Here is a 15,733-nt window from a genome sequence, read left to right as displayed (position 1 = left end):
CAGGTGGCTTTACATCTCAGTCACGCATTGGATGAGCAGGTAGGTCCTGTGGGGTCAGCGTGACACAGAACACAGAATCAGCAGAGGGCCCAGAACTTTGTCACTTCAGTTGTGGGGGACCAGAGGAGGAGAGTGTAACATTATTTTTACACCATCCCAAAATTTTTATTTTATCCATGCATCCCCTTTAAAAGGGATATCCAAGTAGCAGAGCTACTTTCTTGCAAAAACAGCACCTCAGGTTGTGTGTAGCATTAAAATTCACCTCCATTTACTTCAATGAAATAGAGTTGCAAAACGACACTCAGGACAAGTGTGGCATTATTTCTGGAAGAAAATGGCCATCTGAATAACCCCTTTAAGTGAAATGCATAGTCAAGCTCATACATTTAAGTGTATATGACTTGCTCAACAACTGGACTGTGTGGCCCTGGCTCTTGTTTTTTTCTGATATACCCGTTACCATATACAGTAATAGGCAGTGTATCCTTAAGCCAAGGAGCTGTCATTCAGCCACAACATTAGAAACCTCAAGGAATAAAAAGAACTTGAATTAAAAAAAAAAGCCAAAAATACCTTTTAAATGTCATTAAGTTGTAAACACTGGTGTGTCACCTATATTAGGTGTGACTGGGTGACATGGCTCTAAAGTTATGAAAGACAGCCCCAGGCAGACAGCATAGGAGTGTACAAATTCACTAAAGCCTGTGGGTTTAGCATCAAAGCACAAACTATACCTGTGGTATACATATAAACACTTTAGTAAGGTTTAGCGTGTTGCGATGGCATGTCACACTTTGTTTGCCCCATAAACGTTTACAGAAAACAGATATGACATAGCGTAACGTGTCAGTTCCAGAAAACAATAAACCCGCTTCAGCACAAAATAAAGTTTAGCATCAGTCACAACTAACAGAAGGTGCTGTGCATGGCTGTATGGCCTATGCTTCATCATAATGCTCAATAGATCCTGAGAACTGATTCAGCGCAGTGTCCACTTTGCCATTTTCCCCCACAGTCATGATCTGGGACACCAGCTGTAACTGCACAGAGGTCCCATCCAAGTAAATGTCACTAATGTAATCAGGGAAATGCATATATAGGAATTCAATACTGTTATTGGATACATACTCATCACTGTGTGACTAAATACATAAGAAATGTGAATCTGAAATTTCTTACAACCCAAGCTACAAAAGTCATCTTATTAGCATTAAACTCCAATCAGTCTTGTACTATGATGTATGATTGTCTGCCCTCATACTGATCACACCTGTGTTCACAGCTGTCATTTTACACACCGCAATTTGCATAATCAAAAATCAGAAAACCACATCTCTGAACACACATTGCTGTATTGCAGTGCAATTGCACCACTATTATTGCTGCATGTTAATATACCTTTAGACTATACTCAGACAAGGCAGATTCGTGACAGCTTTTCTTCAACAATGTACAGTACAAGAGGTTTTTCTAACCCGATGACCTCAAATCTACATCAAAGTTATGTTGTAAATTTCCACATCTGCAACATGGCTTGTATGCTGCAGGTTTCAACATTGCAATGTAAAATCGGCTACAAATCTACACAAAAATCCCCGTCCTGAACCTAAACACATTCTAAGGTGGCCATACACTTTCAACGGATCTTCCCACACCTATAGGCTCACTGCTATACCTCTCTGAACTTCCCCATAAACATGAACATCCAGCATAACTCATATGGTCTCTATAGGGAGATAATGGGTTAAGCCTGTGTAAAAGTGTTAGCAATCAGTTGAGGAGAATGAAAATGTACAGTCATGGCCAAAAGTTTTGAGAATGACACAAATATTATATTTTCACATGATCTGCTGCCCTCTGGTTTTTATGTGTGTTTGTCAGATGTTTTTATCACATACAGAAATATAATTGCAACAAAACAAAAGCTTATATTGACAGTTAGAATGAGTTAATGCAGCAAGTCAATTCTCTCTGGCATGCTCCCAATCAACTTCTGGACCAAATCCTGACTGATAGCAGTCCATTCTTGCACAATCAATGCTTGCATTTTGTCAGAATTTGTTGGTTTTTGTTTGTCCACAAGTTCTCAATGGGATTAAGATCTGAGGAGTTTTCAGGCAAAATCTCTATGTTTTGTTTTCAGAGCCACTTAGTTATCACCTTTGCTTTATATCACCTTTGCTTTATGGAAAAGGCATTGTTGATCGCCAAACTGATCTTGGACGGTTGGGAGAAGTTGCTCTTGGAGGACATTCTGCTACCATTCTTTATTCATGGCTGTGTTTTTAGGCAAGACTGTGAGAGCCGATTCCCTTGGCTGAGAAGCAACCCCACACATGAATGGTTTCAGGATGCTTTACAGGTGGCATGAGACAAGACTGGTGGTAGCGCTCACCTCTTCTTCTTCGAATAAGTTCTTTTCCAGATGTCCCAAACAATCGGAAAGGGGATTCATCAGAGAAAAATGACTTTACCCCAGTCCCCAGGAGTCCACTCCCTGTACCTTTTGCAGAATATCAGTCTGTCCCTGATCCTTTTTCTGGAGAGAAGTGGCTTCTTTGCTGCCCTCCTTGAGACCAGGCCTTGCTCCAAGAGTCTCTGCCTCACAGTGCATGCTGCTGGTAGCTAAAACACTTTTAAGAGACGGTCCTGTTGCTTGCTGGTCTTTCTTGGGCGCCCTGGAGCCTTTTTGGCAACAATGGAACCTCTCTCCTCGAAGTTCTTGATGATGCGATAGATTGTTGACTGAGGTGCAGTCTTTCTAGCTGCGATACTCTTCCCTGTTAGGTCATTTTTGTACAGTGCAATGATGACTGCACATGTTTCTTTAGAGATAACCATGGTTAACAGAAGAGAAACAATGATGCCAAGCACCAGCCTCCTTTTAAAGTGTGCAGTGGTGTCATTCTTAATCATGTCAGATTGATCTCCAGCCCTGTCCTCATCAACACGCACACCTGTGTTAATGAAGCAATCACTGAAAAGATGTTAGCTGGTCCTTTTAAGGCAGGGCTGCAATGATGTTGAAATGTGTTTTGGGGGATAAAGTTAATTTTCTAGGCAAATATTGACTTTGCAAGTAATTGCTGTTAAGCTGGTCACTCTTTATAACATTCTGGAGTATATGCAAATTGCCATTTTAAAAACTGAAGCAGTAGACTTTGTAAAATTTAATATTTGTATCATTCTCAAAACTTTTGGCCATGACTGTATACAGGAGATATGTGGCAGACAGCAATATATTTAATTAGTCACATAAATGCTAAAGGGATCATTCGTGCGTCCCATTCAGTGCTCAATCTGTTAATGTAAAAAGGACCCTAAAAAGCTCTGGTGGCAGCTTATCTCTCCAAGAATAGTCACCATGCTTGTTCCTTCTTTGTCCTCTTGCAATAGAAGAGTAAGGCCAATGAACTGTGCATATTCGGCATTGAGCAAAAAAATTACTGGAGGAAGTGAATGAAGGATCAACATGCACTTTTAATATAACAGTTTGACTGTGTTGGGAGATCTTTTTGATTATGAACATTTCTGGTGGTACAACACAGAAATAGACTTTATCAGCAACCAATCATTGTCCATGACAGTAAATGCTGAATTAGGTAACAGATAATCATGCGGTATATTGCTCAGCAATTGCCCTTTTTGCCTCCTCGTGATCAGGTCCAGATAATGTGCGCTGGTTTGTACTTCAAATTCAAAAAAGGAAAGGGTGGGATCCGCACATCTATTGTGTTCCTAGTATGGGCAATGTAGTTGTACTATATAGGAGTTTGGCCCCAATCGCTATGATTTCACACATACCACAATGCAGCAACATCAATGACATTTTAGGAACTTTTGAGAATACCCCTTTATGGTGCGTTCACACCTACAGGATCTGCAGCTGATTTTCTGCAGCAGATTTCATTTAAATAACTGAACACAGCATCAAATCTGCTGCAGATCCTGTATGTGTGAACGCACCCTTAAAGACAATTTTCAACTAAAAAAAAAAAAAGTTCAATTAGTATCTGATGCTTTCCGTGAGAGCCAAATTACAGTCTGTCTATATACTGCTGTTTATATTTTTATTCATCTCAGAAACAAACAAGTGAAACAATGAAAGACTGACTGGAGTCTGGAGTCTCTGCTGTGCCCAGAAACGTCACTTATTTATAGAACTTTGTTGTATCCTAAAAATAACTTGGCTCTGTCAGCAGAAATAGCAGGACAACGGAAGCAGCATCCATAAGGCCTGGTTAGGTAAAAGCCCCCGAACTGTCCCAAATAACAATGCATAGAATATGCTTACTAAAAACCTTTATATATTGCTGACACTAGCATAGTACGCTGCCGTGTCATTACAGGCCTACAGCCATCCTGACACACAAATGTCTGGCTTGTTCAGTAATGTACATTTTAGCTGGGAAAACTCATTCGGAATCTATCAGATAGAACATATGTAGTGTTTATGCCCTGTATATGTTCTGTAGCTGATGATAAAACCATACAGCCGAGCTCCTAGTCACTGGCTGTAGGTCCAGCTGCGCTATATATAATGTATGCAGCAGGAAATCTATTCAACATGTGTAGCTCAGATGCTGAAGCAGGTGGTGGATTCATTCCTATGTAAATGTATTCTATACTGAAAGCAGCTCCAAACTGCTGCCCCTGCTTGTTTCTGGCCTACGAGTGCCATGTGACATTTCCACAGAGATGCCGGTTGCGGAGGGTAGAGAAGACAATACCGATATACTGTGAACACAAGTATCACTGGTTCAGGATAGGCATCCCATCACATAGGATTGTTATAGAAGAAGGAGGATAAGAGCAATTACAAGCAATAAAAAAAACAGTTTTGCGCCAATTTTTTTTTTTACCCAGGGTAGTTGCATGCTGTTTAGGGGGGTTGGTGGCGATCGGGGCGGCGATCAGAGCGGCAGTTGGGGTGGCAATCGGGGCGGCGCAAGGGGCTGCAGATGAGCAGGGGGCCGGGCTGCGGGTGGGCCGGGCTGTGGGCGCGCGATTGCAAAACGATTTTTCCGTACGACATCTCGTACCGTCTAAACGCTGATCGTTATGAAAAAAAAAAAAAAAACGTTACTCCGACATAGTTAACCGTACGATCGGCCCAATTATCGTTTCGTGTAAACGCAGCATTATCAGGGCAGATACACTCCATAATGATAGTATAATGCCTCACGTCAAAAGCAAAGACCATAAGGCTTATGAAGACTGGGATGGCGATATTACTGGGGTAGAGTCAGACAAAAGCAAAGTGTAAAGAAAAAGAATACAGTTACAGGCTCTGCAGTGAAGTCTTTGTTCACCATCTGGATAGGTTGCCATCAATATTCAGGAAGTCGTATTATGTAAAAATGAGCTCAAGACTGACATCATCTTATAGGGGGTTCTAATATTTCCACGTAAAAAAAACAATAAGCAAACAGTTGCAGAAAAAAAAAAAAGAAAAAAAAGAGAGCAGTTACAGATTGATTGTGTTTAACTCTGCATCCCTTCCATGTAGGTCTTTTGCATGACATATTACCATGTGCACGTACCCTGAAGAGCAGCATACAGGGTTTCTTCACAGCCTGTATTATGCTGTATTTGGAATCTGTGTGCTGTGCATCATGATTGTGAGCAAAAACTTGTTTGACAGCTTAACACTATGATCATGTAGACCTAGAAATCCTTGTTCAGCTATGTTTTTCAGTTCCGTTTAAAATGACGTCTATCATTTTAAGTCTAAAATAACGGACGTCATTTAGTAGCCTGGCCTCCCCTTAGTGCAAAGACAGCTGTTGGTACATTATTCTAGTTTGGATTACTTATTGGCCTTTGGGTGTGGGTTAATTGAAAAGTCCATTGAATTTAATAGTAAAAACGGAGAAAGAATGGTGGAAAACGAAAAACTGTTAGAACAAATGAAGAACAAATGATAAACGTCCGCTGTTTGCAAAAGACGTCCGAAAAGAATGATCATGTTCATTATTTTAAGCAGTTAAAACGTCCGTTATTCAATAGATTGTGTGCATTGGACGTCCGTTTTTCCCTTGACTTTAATGCATTGCAATCAGTTAAATTGCTGCAATAACTGGCTTTTTTTAAATATAAATATTGTCCGTCTTTTCTCTATTTTTGACGAACATAGCCTCCATCAGCAAAACAACATGTAAAATCCTTATGCATAAACACAGAACATGAGAGTTGTATATGTTTACCAGCAGGACTGATAATAACCTGCTGTGCTTTGTAAGTAGGCAGGGTTACCAGTCAGACAGGTCAGTGCACTCCTAATTCTTATTGTACTTAGATGTGACCTATTAGATACTATCCTGAATGATAATGAAGCCTCTAATGCAGGCCATTGTTAGGGTGCCCATGCACCTTAGGCTAAAGTTCGTGGGTTCAGCTAGCTCTCTAAAGTGTACGGCAGCCTTCGTCTCACCCTGAAAACAAAATTATGTTGGTGGAAAGTAGCGTCAGGAGTGTTAGATTTTTCCTGCCCGACCCTATTGTTCTAGGGGAAAGAAAATGCTATAAGAGCTGTCTGGCTACAGCTTACACTTCCCCTCCCTATAGAGAAACATGTACCTTTGGCCATGCTGAACATTCACGTGCATAGGAAGTTCTCCTTGCTTCTAAAGATGGCAACATAATTAAACCATTCATCAAAGCATAAGATATAGAATGTCAATACTACCATGTGTAATGTCAGTCTCCAAAATGTACAGTATTTCCACAATATGTGATCTTGGAAAACCATCAGGCACTGGGTTTAAGTATTCTTTGTGGCATTACTACGAGCCTGTATTCTTTTACGCTGATTTTTGGATAACGGTTGAAGTGACACATTGTGCGTCACTTTCATCTGAGTTCTTTGTTACACTCAGCTGGAAACTAAAAAATATGTTTATTGTAGAGAGCGTTCAATTACCCCCTGAGTATAGCTTTGTATTCTGTTATTCTTCTTCCCCTGTGGGCTGAGTAAAAAGTCCACGGGTCATTGGCTACACATGATGCTAACACTGAATAATTACATCTAGGATGGGCAAGATAAGAGAATTTTATGTATACATTTCTTTTGGGAGAAAATTAGGATTCCCACAACTATTCTACGATTATCATGGGCATACAGATATAGCTTGTAATATTGCTTTTATCTTTCTCTTGTCATAGTTATATGCCGAATCTATCTACTATTTTAGAATTAATTCAGATTAGAAGAGTGACTAGTTATCAAAGCTCGGATAACCCCTTTAACTGAGCTTGCTCTCCCCCAATTCAAAAAGTATCTGCCAACATCCAAGTTTAAATGCCCAGATACGTTTCCTGTAGAGATGAGCGAACCTCGAGCATCCTCAAGTCCATCCAAACCAGATTGTTCAGCATTTGATTTGCGGTGGCTGCTGAAGTTGGATAAAGCCCTAAGGCTATGTGGAAAACATGGATATAGTCAATATCATATTATAGGCTGTATCCATGTTTTCCAGACAACCTTAGAGCTTTATCCAACTTCAGCAGCCACCGCTAATCAAATGCCGAATGATCCGGTCCTGTTACTTCAACCTGCTAGCTATCAAGGCTGGTGGAGAAATAAGGCACCAGTGACTTGTGGTTTAGGCAGCATGAAGGTGATGGGAGGGTAGGTTTAGTTTAGGACTTTACCCGGCTGATAATTGCAACTTAAAAAAAAAAGAAAAAAGGGAGAGCAGGGGTTGGTGGGAACAAAATATAGTGATAATTACCTTTCCTTGTGCCCCCAAAGCACAGCACCACCAATTACTCAGAAATTCCCACTCAGCCAATTGGTAACTGAGGCGGGATATTTCTGCAGCCACCGACTGGTTAAGCCATTAGTTCCTTTTGGGTCATGACAGGTCAACCCGCTTACATGTTCACTAGAAGTGGCGTAGACTATGCTGTCTTCTTCTCCCAGCACCAGCACGAATCAGCATAGTCCACGCCACTTCTGGTGAGCGTGTGTAGCTGGCCGGCATCAGGGGAGTAGGTGAGTAGTTGTCAGATGCGACAACAGGAGAGCACATTATGCGCTCCTATCATCTTTGCTGCCGGAGAGCGGGGGTGGGGGGCTAGGGGGTCTGTGCTGCGATTCTCCTCTGGTCATCGCAAAACGGATTGTGGCATAGATCATGTGAATAAGGCCTAATAATGTAATACCACACACAACCAGGGGAGAGGGGTTGGGCCATATTTGGAAGAATGCAGCTGTTTTTCTAATCCTGGATAATCCCTTAATTCTTACCCTGGTCCGCATAAATAAACAAAAGGGCCACAGATAAATACCAGCCATATGACATCACTCCTGGTTGTCACACAATATAATCATATGACTGCATTGTCAATGGCCTTCAGCTCTGCGTCTACATCCATGAGTATGCTGTGAGGGCCATCATTAATCTCACAGATGTGAATACTAAATTGAAAATGATTAAAGGGAACCTGTCACCCCCCGTGCCGGGGTGACAGGCTCCCGACCCCCCGTTAGAGCCCCCTATACTCACCTAATCCCGCCGGGTCCCGCTTCTGGAGGTGGTCGGGTGATGAAGATCTCAGCCGCTGCAGCCCGGCGCACGCGCTGAGAGAGGAGTCCAACGCTCATAGAGAATGACAGGAGAGTCCAGCGCTCCGTCATTCTCTATGAGCGTTGGACTCATCTCTCAGCACGCGCTGGCCTGCAGCGGCTGAGATCTTCATCACCCGACCACCTCCAGAAGCGGGACCCGGCGGGATTAGGTGAGTATAGGGGGCTCTAACGGGGGGGTCGGGAGCCTGTCACCCCGGCACGGGGGGGTGACAGGTTCCCTTTAAGCTCCTGCCAGACACCTCTGGTGGCTGCTATCGCCCTTTTCCATAACATCAAAATCATCTTATTTTCTAGGATACTTTGGTAACCATTATACACAGTCATGAATACATGTCTATTCTTTATTAATAGGGAGTATAGGCTGAACCTTTATGTTTTTACTGTTCCCACTGCATATTTTCGGGAATAATCTGGTGGAGGATGAATTCTTCACTGGGCACACAATAACTCCTTACAGTAAATGTCATTGTGTGCATGTTATTTTTGCAGTGTAATGTAACCTATTCCTGTCTGGAAGGCATCAGAAACTAATCACAGTAATAATCTAGCTTCCCATTAACTCTATAGGGTCATATTTCTTGTCTAGCACCAATCACTAAGTGCCAGCAATTTAGGTGCCAACTCCAGGCAAAACAGTCACTATGATCTACTCTGCAAACGTTAGAAAGCGTTGCTGCTGCTAGCTAAGCATTGAATATATTAGGATACAGTAAATGTACTAGAATGAAGGTGGCAAAAAGGAATAAGTCACCATGTACGGAAAGATCATGAAAATGTACAGATGAATTATCTGTGAAGAGTTAGAGCCATGTGCAGTATTCTTGTAGTCTATGACTACACACTGACAACACAGGGTCTAGTCACAAACAGGAGATTAGCTTTCCTTCCTTCTACGATGGAATGACTAGGCTGATGTGAGCTTCCACCCATTGTAATCAATTCTCAAAATTAAAGAAAAAGCTAAACATAAGAAAAAACAAACTAGTGAAGACTCCTTTTCATCACTGCATAAGCAAGCCTCACTTCCTAAGCTTTCATAAGTAGATATGGACATCAATAATTAATATGCTACTACAGTGATCCCTCAACTTACAACGACCTCAAGATATAATATTTTCAACATACAATGCTCCTTTCTGGACCATCGTAACTTGAGACCAAACTCAACATACAATGCTACAGTCAGGATCTGCAGCACATGTGAATAACTAGATCATCAACCAATGAGACTGGTCACTTTATTAATAAAACCCCAGTATTCCTGAAGTGCATGCACTGGCTGGCTGTCTAGTAGTGATTCTCCAGAGTATAGTGTGATACTACATATCCTGTACTGCATAGAATTTTGGTCTCAACATACAATATTTTCAACATATGAGGGTCATGCTGAAACCAATTAATATCGTATGTTGAAGGACCACTGTATATCCCCTACTATAGCCCTTTCCCAGAGCAGCAGTCCCAGTGGCCCGCCTTTCCTAGACCAGTACATGGTATTATGGGCAACACAACTGCTTATCACTACATAATCCATCCCCACCACCTCCACTTACCAAGATTTCGTATGTGAATATGGACACCAGTAACTGATCCCTTTCCTAGTCCATCAGTCAAAAGCCATTCCCACACCAGTACGGGCAGAATAGTCACAGTAGCCAAGTTTCTTCATGCCAGTAATCACAGTAGTATTTCCAGGCGTAGTATTTCCAGGCCAGTAGTCACAGGGACCAGCCTTTCCCTGGCCAGAATTCACATTAGCCAGCGTTTCCTACATCAGTAGTGGCCTTTCTTAGGCTAGTCATGGTGGCCACTCCTTCTCCAACCTGCCAGCTTTGTTCAAACTCCCATCTACTTTATATTTCCCATCCGGGTCTATAATGATTTCTCACTTCATCATATTAGTTATAGCTGCTGTGAAAGTGCATGCCATAATACCAGTACGGGCAGAGCCTCTATTGAAACAGAAAGTCCTGGTTCTTTAATGCTGGACTGCATACATGACATAGTACACAGGCTGGCATTGCAAAATTACAAGTTATAAAATTAGTCAATGTCTACAAATTGCAAATCTAGCATGATTTTCAAAAACCTTAGGTAGAGCATTGTGATTTCTCCGAATTTCCAAAGGATCGTTACTGAGGCCATTGTAGTTTATGGGGGCTAACCCTCTGCTTTTCATGTCGCACATGTCAACTGCCCCATAACACGGGAAAAATTCCTTCCTGACTCAAATATGGTAGAATCAGAATAAGACCCTGCATTAACAAACCCCAACCAGAAATATAATACCCATAACTTGTAATGTTAAATTATTCAGGCATCCAGGACCCCCTTGACCTTGTTTAATTTATCTGCCATCCCAACTGTGTGGTAGAGATTTCCATAGTCCCACTGCTCTTACCGTAAAGAATCCCTCATCTGTTATGATGGTTGCAGAAACCCAATTTACTTTGGATCACAATGAAATTCATGTCAAAATCTATGTCTAATCCCGATGTGTGAACATATCCTTAGTGTATATATGGATGGTATTTCAGCCCTTAATGTCACATCACACTAGATTCACTGATAATCAGATGCATAGAAACCAGAGTTCCTCTTTAATAGATCCGGCTTTGCATACAGAACCTTTGTGACTGCTACACACATGGATGCTTAGCAACTCTATTGAAAGCATACATACGTAATAAAAAGCACGATATCACTCTTAGTGTATAGATAGCTAGACATAAGTATAGTGATTAGTGACTCAGTTTACACAAAGGACACCTCCCTTCTGGACGCAACAGGCTCCATACTAACACCAGGCTTCTGCGTTACTACGTTAACCTCTATTACAGGTCCATTTGCATGATTTTTATATGCGGCTGTAATAACGAGCCACTAATGAAATTTTCAGGAGTGGATGTAGAAACATTCCTGGGTGTGAACACCTACAGACTGACTCTCTTGAGGACAGCAACACACCTGCAGCATGTCATCACTGTGACACACCTGTCGCTGCAGACACGTGACACTGAGTGACAACAACGCCACTGCCAAAACTAACGTCTTTACCTGCCGTACTGAGTAATAAATGACATGCCAATTCATTCCAACTATGTCTCAAAGTTTTCCTGATCGATACCCGAGACTGTGACACTAGACACAAGTTATGTACAGACTCCAAAAGTCATGGTGAAGGATTGGATTCCAGGCCCACGATGGCTGCACCACTCTCTGTGTCCTAAAAGCAGTTCTAAGTCAGTCAGGAAATGACTGTAAGCAGAAGGGAGCCACAGCCGCTTACACCCAGTGCTGTGTTCTGCCAACACACTGCATCCATTCACCTTGTGAGTTCACCCGGTGGGAAAAAGTGTAAACATGAACAGTATGGAAGTCAGAACAAGTACAAAGATAGCCTTCTCTGCATACACAGGCCTGGCTCCAACCTTCTCTCCAAAGTTAACCTTTTATACCGAACTTACCGAACATACTGGAAGGCTTTTCACTAAAGCTATTTGAATATTCTGCTTGAAATCCATTTTTGTAACAGACCCCTTTGGGGAGGTCTTAAAGACAACAAATACTTACTGGGGTCAGTACCTGTAGTTGCCGGCCCAGCCAATCAGTTTGCAGCAACAGTGACTTGCCTCGGCCACTGATTGGCTAAAAAGGCAACTGTATGTGTCAACCCTGATCCTGGAAGTGTTTCAAAGCAGAATCAAGTTGGCTGGTACTGCCCAAATCAGCAGGGGTTGTCTGACTTTTTGCTAATGTGTATGGTGACCTTTAGTGTTACGAGTAAATAAACTTTTAAGATAACTTTAATGTAATATGAAAATACATCTCATTTCTATTGGTGGCGCAGTAGTTTGTTGAGTTCAATACTGAAATCCTAAATTTGAACTATAAAAAAAAATTAATGTGATGCACAACCTGACCGGACTCAGGACCCCTGCTGGAAAGATCCCCCCCCCCAGAGTTGTGATGGCGCCATGACTCGGGGGGAAAATGCCCATCCTGCCCCAGTTACTGACTATCTATCAGCTGGGTCGCGATGTTGACTGAAGAGGCGAGTTAGTGCCCTTTGTTATTTTCCACTGTGCCCATGCAATTAAAAAAAAAAAAAAAAAAAAAAACAGCGGAGGCCAGACTTATCCTTTAAAAAGCCATATCCTGTCTGAAAACCATGATCACTGTCAAGAATCCCATTTCTAATAAACATCTATTAGATGCTATAAAGCCCAACCTGTGGCAGGACTATGACTCCCATCATGCCATGACTGCCTACTGCTCTACAAGAAAAACATGAGTGGTTAGTATAGAATCTAGAACTCGGTACTGATATTTAGATGTGGTATGCCAAAAGGAACCTTATAATACACCTACAAAGTATGTGCAAAGCAAAATGTTTGTAGTAGATATACCAGCTTAAGGCTGCATTCACACGTTCAGTGTCTTTCCCGGTCCGTGATTGTGGTCCGGCAGCTACCTCCGTGAACCGTGCAAAACAGTCCGTTTTTCATCCGTGTTGCTTCCGTGTCTGTTTTTTTCACGGATCTGTTTTAAAGCATTTTAAATTACATTGATTACATCACATCCGTGTTTTTCACGGATGAACACGGATGTCACATCCATCCTAGCTCACAGTATGTCAGTGCGGGGTATCTGGACAAGAGTTGCTTCACAAGACAGCTTTGATGTGAGTGTCAGTGCGGGGATTATAAAGATGTCCTGACACTGTTACTGAGCAGAAATGTTTTACTGTCAGGGCAGCTTAAAAATAGAATGAATAAAGAATTGTAATAGGGCAAGTTTGATCTTTATGATACGTTCCCTTTAAAGCAAGGATGGAGTAAAACCTCAAGTCACATACAAGTGTTTCCCTATGGAGTCTGTTACCCCAGTGATGGAGGGAATACACAGGCTGCTCTCTAGTAGTGGAGGGCACAGTGTCATGCAGGCGATCGCTCTTCTTTCCAGCTCGTACTCCCCTGTCATTGTTCCTGCATTAAGCACAGTCCCATCTGCAAACTCACTCAGCAGGGAAAAGGATCAAACACTAGAGGAGCCAGGTACAACACATCCCTCCAGCCCAGCGCTTCCTTCAAGGTTAAAGATTTGCCAGGAACAAACAGCTCCAGCCTGACACTGAACACCTGCATCCAGCCCTGCAAGCACATAAGGCTGCCAACAGGATGAGTGCCTGCTGCACTGTACTATGGCATCAGGGTGACGGACAGTGTGGCCGTACTATGGCATCAGGGTGACGGACAGTGTGGCCGTACTATGGCATCAGGGTGACGGACAGCATGGCCGTACTATGGCATCAGGGTGACGGGCAGCGTGGCCGTACTATGGCCTCAGGGTGACGGGCAGCGTGGCCGTACTATGGCCTCAGGGTGACGGGCAGCGTGGCCGTACTATGGCCTCAGGGTGACGGCAGCGTGGCCGTACTATGGCCTCAGGGTGACGGGCAGTGTGGCCGTACTATGGCATCAGGGTGACGGGCAGCGTGGCCGTACTATGGCATCAGGGTGACGGGCAGTGTGGCCGTACTATGGCATCAGGGTGACGGCAGCGTGGCCGTACTATGGCATCAGGGTGACGGGCAGCGTGGCCGTACTATGGCATCAGGGTGACGGGCAGCGTGGCCGTACTATGGCATCAGGGTGACGGGCAGTGTGGCCGTACTATGAGTGTGGCTGCCACTTGTCACAGTGCTGCACATTGTTCAGGCTATGGACTCCATACAATTGGGTTGTGTTAGTTATTACTAGTAATAGAAGTCCCTGAGCTCCACACTCAGATGCTATAGGGGTCAGTCGTAGGGGATCCCTGCCATTCCACTATATATGATATATACCATAGCCTATACAGGTGGATGGAAGTTGTACATAGTATAATAGATGTAATAAGGCAGTGGGCACTTACCATTGTGCAGGCGGTGGGGGAGGCAGCTGCTCACAGGTCTCTCAGGTTGCTGCTGTGTATCCCGGCTCCCGCAGACATGAAGAGCTCGTCCAGCAGCCTGAGGAGAGAGGACTGTCCCCAAACAGCAGTAAGTCACCGCCTCCCTCCCTCTGGGTCACTTACTGGAAGAGACAGCAGTGTGTGCTCAGCCTGCTCTGCCTGCTGCTCCTCTCCCACTGGAAGCTCAGCTTACAGCTGCCGAGGCAAGGCTTTTTTTTTTTTTTTTTCTTTTTCCAACTCAGTCATGCGATTTACAATGAAAACCCAGGCACCAGTCCGGGCTATCCCTGTCCATAAATGGCAAACAAAGCTCCACGTCAGCCAATCAGCGGCCGCCTGACAGAGCGTCACTGCTACCCCAGGGAATAGCACTGGAGAGCTGGAGCTGGGAAGGCAAAGGCTTCTGGGAAATGTAGTCTCTGTGACATGGAGTGGTGAGCCGGCAGGACGGAGATCCAGAAATCCCAGACATTCCAGAAATCACTCTACTAGATTGATACACAAAAAGTAAATATCATAAATAAAACCTCATCAGAGATACACTGTCCTGTATATTAAGACAATAAGATTTAGACACAATTACAGAAAACCAGGATCCTTGTGACTTACTGCAGAGAAGTTGTTTTGTTATTTATTGCTTTAATAAAGTTTATAAACTTTGTAATACATCTTTATTAAAATATAAAAATGATTGTGCCATTTACTTTCACAAGTTGTGATACACAGCTCTCTGCTGCCACCAATGTTTCTCTTGGGAACTGCAGGGCTGCTCCTGCCTGCTCAAGCGCTGAGGTGCTGGCAGCACTAGTGACAGAGGGTTTATCTGACAGATTTTGGAAGCCAAAGCCAGGAATGGGTTTAAAAGAGGAAAAATCTCAGTCTTTCCTTTATGACCTGTTCCCTGTTTATAGTCTGTTCCTGGCTTTGGCTTCAATAATCTGTCATCTGATACATGATGTTAGAAGGTGTGTGAATCCAGTTCGCTGCACATCTTCTGCACACAAGCCGTATTCACAGAACGTGTAAGTGCGCTCTTACTGTTTCCACACAACTTGTAAAAGGAGAACTGTGAACAGGGAGAATCTTTCAGAAATGCCAGGGAGGGGGTGGCTGAAATAAAAACACACACTTATCTCCTTGTCTCCAGCACTGGTGCCCACATACCGCTGCTTCCTGGTCTTA

The 15,733-nt window shown here is 43.1% G+C and overlaps 1 protein-coding gene across 1 annotated transcript in view; it reads right to left on the bottom strand.

The window, feature by feature from the left end:
* Positions 1–14,745, bottom strand: part of MYO1E (myosin IE) — a 121,286-nt gene extending 106,541 nt beyond the window's left edge. The window contains exon 1 of the mRNA XM_069982112.1: positions 14,513–14,745. Within this exon, the coding sequence (XP_069838213.1) occupies positions 14,513–14,515 (3 nt within the window). The 5' untranslated portion in view covers positions 14,516–14,745. The remainder of the gene's footprint in view (positions 1–14,512) is intronic.
* Positions 14,746–15,733: the final 988 nt, after the last annotated feature.

The sequence above is a fragment of the Dendropsophus ebraccatus genome, chromosome 1 (genome assembly GCF_027789765.1).
Source record: "Dendropsophus ebraccatus isolate aDenEbr1 chromosome 1, aDenEbr1.pat, whole genome shotgun sequence".
NCBI classification, from domain to species: domain Eukaryota; kingdom Metazoa; phylum Chordata; class Amphibia; order Anura; family Hylidae; genus Dendropsophus; species Dendropsophus ebraccatus.
This window is presented reverse-complemented; position numbering and strand designations above follow the sequence as displayed.